This window comes from Pygoscelis adeliae, unplaced genomic scaffold (genome assembly GCF_000699105.1).
Source record: "Pygoscelis adeliae isolate BGI_AS28 unplaced genomic scaffold, ASM69910v1 Scaffold181, whole genome shotgun sequence".
Classification (NCBI taxonomy): Eukaryota; Metazoa; Chordata; class Aves; order Sphenisciformes; family Spheniscidae; genus Pygoscelis; species Pygoscelis adeliae.
This window is the reverse complement of record NW_008824360.1, coordinates 532,264-538,571: the sequence shown is the minus strand read 5'-3', so window position 1 is coordinate 538,571 and position 6,308 is coordinate 532,264. Positions and strand designations below refer to the sequence as shown.

General features: G+C 43.1%; 1 protein-coding gene across 1 annotated transcript in view; it reads left to right on the top strand.

The window, feature by feature from the left end:
- The window catches only part of YIPF1 (Yip1 domain family, member 1), a 7,430-nt gene extending 1,481 nt beyond the window's left edge, over positions 1–5,949 (top strand). The window contains exons 2-9 of the mRNA XM_009319788.1: positions 175–338; positions 1,012–1,092; positions 1,204–1,291; positions 1,421–1,537; positions 2,617–2,783; positions 3,422–3,604; positions 4,591–4,685; positions 5,698–5,949. Of these exons, the coding sequence (XP_009318063.1) occupies positions 175–338; positions 1,012–1,092; positions 1,204–1,291; positions 1,421–1,537; positions 2,617–2,783; positions 3,422–3,604; positions 4,591–4,680 (890 nt within the window). The 3' untranslated portion in view covers positions 4,681–4,685; positions 5,698–5,949. The remainder of the gene's footprint in view (positions 1–174; positions 339–1,011; positions 1,093–1,203; positions 1,292–1,420; positions 1,538–2,616; positions 2,784–3,421; positions 3,605–4,590; positions 4,686–5,697) is intronic.
- The last annotated feature ends 359 nt before the right edge of the window (positions 5,950–6,308 follow it).

Genomic DNA, 6,308 nt, shown 5'->3' with positions numbered 1-6,308 from the left:
GGACTAGATGACCTTTAGAGGTCCCTTCCAACCCAAACTATTCTATTCTATGATTCTAAACGAGTGATGTATCCTTTCTTGGGCTGTGTAGGGATCTTAATGTAGTTTTTTGAGCCACAAAACCAAAAATTTTTGTAGCTTGATCGTTGCCTCTCGTAATGTACTTATTTGCAGAATTTGACGATGCAGCTAATTTGCTTGCGGCAAATCCTGATGCTACCACAATAAGCATCGACGAACCAGTTGAAATCCCCAAGAATCAGCACAGTCGTCTGCAAGAGCCTGGGAGAGAAGAGGATGATGAATTACTGGGGACCGATGACTCCGATAAAACAGAGGTAATACTCTTACACCTACAGTGCCTCCATCGGCATGCATACAAACGGTGCTGACAACACTGAGATATTTCTAGAGGATACCAGGGACTCATGCTGTGTGACTTAAAACTCTGCTTCTTCTCTGTCACAGGTTACTTTCTCAATAGCAGAGTTGGCAGAAGCAAACATGCGTTGGCTCTTCAGCTGTTGTGGTTTGCAGACTAGGAAAATGAACAGAAATGGTGGTGATTTGAGCTAAGAAAATACGCCAGGAGATGAGCGCAGCAGCAGCTGAAAACCCAGCACTGTGTTTGTTTATGTTGGTTCTGCTGTGGGGTTGGTGACTCTGGCAGGAGAGCAGGAAACTTTGAAACGGCCAGGGCTTGTCTGAAGGCTTGGCTAATGCAGCCATCAATGACAGTGAGGGGACTTGTGATGCCGATGAAGGCATGTGTTGTAAAGGATGTGGTGGAAGGTAGTATCTAGCTGCTCTTCAGGGAGATAAGACTAGCTGCTGCTAACAAATGTTAGAGGGGGGAAAGGGAAACCGTTATATAATTAAATAGTAAGCGCCACCCTGTTAAGTTTGTTTTCTGTCCAGGTACAGAAATCTTTTAACTATTGTGTAAATGAACCAGTAATACATAAATTGCATGCTTTTAATGTTTTTCATGTTGCTTTTCTCCCCATACAGCTGCTTGCAGGACAGAAGAAAAGTGCCCCTTTCTGGACATTTGAGTACTACCAGACGTTCTTCGATGTGGACACTTACCAGGTTAATACTACACTCCAGAGGAGAACTATTGTCTGAGCTATGCGTTATCCAGATACTGAGTTTTTTTTCAGTTTTGCATCTTCAGTCAGACAAATCTGTATGTTTTCATAGGTCCTGGACAGAATCAAAGGTTCGGTTTTCCCAGTACCAGGGAAGAACTTTGTAAGGCTGTATATCCGCAGCAATCCTGACCTCTACGGTAGGTACGAGGTGTGACAAGTTCTCTTCTGTGCTAAATGTTTTGAGTTTGTATTCCCTTTTACTTGCTAACCTTAAAAAAACAAGAGGGCAGAGGAGTTGTTACTGAACTTGTTTGTTTCCTTTTAAGGTCCCTTTTGGATATGTGCCACACTTGTCTTTACCATTGCTGTTAGTGGCAATCTCTCTAATTTCTTCATCCATCTGGGCAAGCCAACATACCACTATGTGCCCGAGTTCAGAAAAGGTTTGTAAGTAGTCGATACAGTCCTGAGTTTGGTGGGGGGGGTTTGTTTGTTTTGTTTTGTTTTGTTTTTTTGAAATGCGCTAGTGAAGTAATGTAAAAACAGGTCACAGCTTTGATTTAGCAGAGTCTTTTGATTGATTGCTTTATTTAAATTTTTAGAGATGTGAAACAAGTCCTTAAACTGGGCTGTAACTGGCAGAACCCTACTCCTCCAGAGCATAAAGTAGTTACAGGGTTTTAGTAGAGCAGGCAGGAGTAATTAGAGCAGTTATTTTTCTAGCCTTAGTGAATGCCCCCTTGTACAGAGAGTGCAAGCCCAGCAGTGGCCACTGTGGTGCTTTTGTAGGTGCCTTTCTGGATCCATGGCCTCCTAGGAGCCTGCAGGCCTCAGACAGAAAATGACTGAATTAGAGTATTACTCATAGCACCTACTGAGGGCTGGAAGTTGTTAACCTTCTGGCAAACTGGAAAATAAGCAAAAGATGCTCAACTGATACATGCCCCAGAGAACTCGGAGTGAGGAGCCAATGGTCTGTACTGGTCCTTGTAGTTTGAAGGAGACTGCCGTCCCTGCAGAGGAACGTGGCTTCTGTTTGTTTCCAAAATCCACAGCGTACTTGGAAGAATGCTGCTGTTTGGGAATCCAGTCACTTCAATAGTTTCAGATTTGATACTCGTGTCTGTGTTCCCGTTCAAATTTTTTAGGATGTCTGCATTCTATTCTCATTTTTCTGTAGCTGTTAGTAGCTGAATTTCTATTTTTAACTAAGTTTTTCTTTCCTATGTTGCTCTTCCTTTCACACTGAAACTGATAGCATTTTGTACACAGGTGTAATAAATTGAAAATAGCAGGAGAATACTTTCTGGAGTCTTTACTTTTGAACTAACTTGAAGTACTGGCAAAGTAGTGGGTGTAAAGTGGATGTAAATGCAAAGTTCTCAGCTTTTTAATAATTCATACTTTATATTTTGAAGGTAACTTCAAAAGTAGCTTTCTAGTTTTCAGGCTAAATACTTCTACACGTTTGACTCTGGCTGGTATTCTAAGTAAAATGTGAAATCTTTTGTCATATTTCCAGTGTCCATAGCAGCAACAACGATTTATGCGTACGCTTGGCTTGTTCCCCTTGCTCTCTGGGGATTCCTGATGTGGAGGAACAGTAAAGTTATGAACATTGTTTCCTACTCGTTCCTGGAGATAGTGTGTGTATATGGCTACTCCCTCTTCATTTACATTCCCACAGCGGTACGTATGGCCTAAAGAGTGCACCACTATTACATGCCCTGCAAAAAGGTCCTGGTTTAGAAAATTTGCTTTTTGCTTAGAATATTGTTCATATTAGTCAAAATCTTGGGGACCGGGCAAATCATTTGCTCCTTTTGCTTGGCTGGAATAAAGCTTTTTGTTTAAGCTTGTCTAATGCAAAGATGTCTTGTGGGTCCTGGAAAAGCCCAGGGCAGGTCATTTCCCCAGAGGCAGCAAATCCAAGCAAGGGATGGCAAGCTGGTGAACCTGGCAGGCAGCCCGAGGCAACTTCAGGAATTGGGATGTGTGTCCCCCCAGGGTACAGGCATCGATCGGTGTGCGGGATGGCAATGCTGATGGCTCCGAGGACAAGTTTCCCTGGCAGGGACCATCCTGGGCCGCTCTGGCAAGGCCTTAGAGGGAGTGCCATAACGCGGGGAACACACTCTTGTGTCCAGGAGTAAAGCTTATCGCTGCTGTTACTCTTTCCTCAAATAACAGAGACATATCTGATAAGGCATGAGTTAATCTGTGCACAGATTGGCTGGAAGTGATTACATGTCACAGAACAACGCGTTAAATGAATGAATCCCCATTTCACACAGTCTCCTTAACGATCGTTTTCCTCCCTTTTACAGATTTTATGGATCATTCCACAAAAAGTGGTGCGCTGGGTCCTGGTGATGTTCTCCCTGTGTCTTTCGGGGTCTGTTTTGGTGATGACCTTTTGGCCCGCTGTCCGAGACGACAACCGGAGGATTGCACTGGCAACCGTGGGGACCATTGTCCTGCTTCATGCCCTGCTGGCTGTCGGCTGTTTGGTATGACACTGCCTTTCCTTTTCGCTAACCTGTTATTTCCTGGGACTGGCGACATGCTATGGTGCAGGGAAGGAGGGGCTGGCTGGTTGCTGGAAAATCTTTTTTAATAAAGAAATAAATAGTACTTCTGAAGTTAAGAGTTCCAATTATTTCAAACATAGCAAAAATTGATGGCAATCTGCCTTTGACAGTGCCAGTTAACGAACTCAGTAATGAATGTGTCTTTAGCACAAAGTCGCTCACAGATTAGTCTTAAGTTTATCTGGAATTCGTCATAGTATCAGCAAAGCATTGATCTTTATTGTATCCAGTCGCAGCTTATTCCAATAAGTACTATGCTTTGTTAGTCCTTTAAAATGATTAAACGTTCAATATGTAGCGTGTGCTTATGAGTTTTATGTATGAAAACATAAACCTGCTAGAACTTAGTAAAATATCAGCGTTATGGAAACAGAAGACCCTAGCGCTACTGAAATACATAGTGATGAGAACTTAAATTATTTGTTGTCTCTTTGTTGCAGTAGGTAGAATGACATCATCCAGGCTTCAGTTCTGTTCCCCCCTCAGGTTCCAGAGTAGGTAGATTCGGTTCCCCGCAGCTCAGCGTGCAGGGAGGCAAAGGCAAAATACAACTCTCGTGTCAGCAGGAGACTTGCAGCTGACTTCAGTGGGGCTCTTGTCACTGGAGACTGCCTGGAGCTTCATCAGTTAAAACAGCGAACAGTCAAATAAATATCTGCAATCCAATCCCTTCCAGTACAGGTCTTTTTTCAAAGACCTTAGCTGCTGTTATATTTAAAAGTACAGTTTAGAGCACCATTTTAATTGACTGTTTCTAATCTGATAAAACCAGAAAAGATCCAAATTTGCCATTTCAATGCTGTGTTTGTATCTTGTGAACAGTGGGTGTGGAAAAAGCGAGCTGGGATGAGGCAGAACTGTTTGTTTCTCTCTAAACAGTCTTTTTCTCCTCTGTAATAATGTAGGCATACTTTTTTGATGCCCCTGAACTGGATTTTCCTGCACCTATTATCCCTGCTCACAATGGAACAACAGTAATAACAAAGAGTCAGTAAATAAGGTAAGAATCCAATCTAAACTTTCTTCTGTAATCATCACAGACATCTTGAAACTTTTCCCCATTACTATGGTTGAGTGGAAAAGGGTTTAACAGACCAATTTTGCCAAATGGCACCTATATATATAAATACCATTTATTAACTTTTCTTCCAGCTGGAAGTTTTAAGTATAGCCATAAAAACGTAAAAGACTCTGAGGAACAAAGACATGTTATCTTTCTTTTCTTTGAGGTTTACTCTTGCCAGAGAAACACACATTTAAATAATCTACTCAGTCCCACAGGTCATTTCAAACATGTTTTTTTCCCTCAATCCCTTACAAAAGCCCAAAGTGTTTGTTAGAATTTGTACTGCACAAGTAAAATTTAAGCAATAAACCATTTTATTGCTATTTCCCTTTCCATGTAATCTTAAAAGTAAATTGGATTTTTTCCCCTTGATGTTTGTGACAACGTGTTTCAGAGCAGCAACTCTGTGTACGGGGACATCTGTGCACTCTCAGAGCAGGGCTGACTCAGAGCCTGAGCCATCCATACGGACTGCATTCCTTGTGTGGGATGGTTTGAGGTTTTGCTTCCTGGTAGCTGGGAGTGCTGCCAGCAGCAGATGACATTTGAATTCTGTTGGAGAGATGAGACGTGGAGCAGGTCCAAGAAAAGGCTAATAGACATGCAGAGGCCAGGCTTCTGCAAGTGTACCAGCCACAAGTGTGTATGTGGAGATCAGAATATTTACTGAGTAGAAGCTATATTAGATTTAAAAGAAAAAAAAAATGGCCAAATATGCCTAGCAAAAATGATCATAAAAAAAATTACCAGCTGTGACACAATCTAATCATGCAGATCAATTTTGGAAGCTTTCCTCCCGCAAAATCAGTTTCTCATCTGAGGTGCCTACTAAGATTCAATATGATAATAATGAATTTTAGTATTCAGATATAAATATGTGCCTTATTGTGTCCTCTGGTGCCTGTGAGGAGCTGTAATATTCATAGGAGTTATTTGTCTCTTTCAGATTACAAAGCCTGTTTCTCCACCTGTACAGTAATTTTATTTATTTTTTCACTGAAGAACATGGAAAGTGCAAGAACAGCGGATGTTTTTTGTAAAAGAAAGGACAGTGATGCCCCACGGATTTACGGACATCTCCATGCTCACTGGAGACTGACTGGTTCCGTAAGGAGAGTGAACTGTTGATCTTAATCCTGTACAGCAGTTTTCCTTTTTTTAAATTCCGTCTGCGCTCGCCACACTATTTTGCCTCTGAATAAAGTGTTCTGAAGGTGGTTTCTTATTTTGTTCGTGATCCTCCTCCTCCACAGCTCTCTAGAGGGTTTGATAAGAGGCGTGAAGGTGGGGCAGAGGCGAGCCAGGCGTTCCTGTTGAACCACCCTGAGGCATGCCTATGCAGCCACCGAGCTCTTTCAGTAGCCAATGCCACCCTGCAAGCGGTTCACGCTGTCCCTGCTGCTTTCCCGGGTCCAGCTGCCTTCTTTCCCCGTGGGGCTGGGAGGTTACGTTTCCCGTTGTCCCTCAGGCCAGCACTGAGGGGCCCGGCTGGGCCGCTGCCGTGCCGGGGGAGCTGGCTGCTCCCCGGGGCGGGGGCCCGCGTCGGTGCGCGGGCGT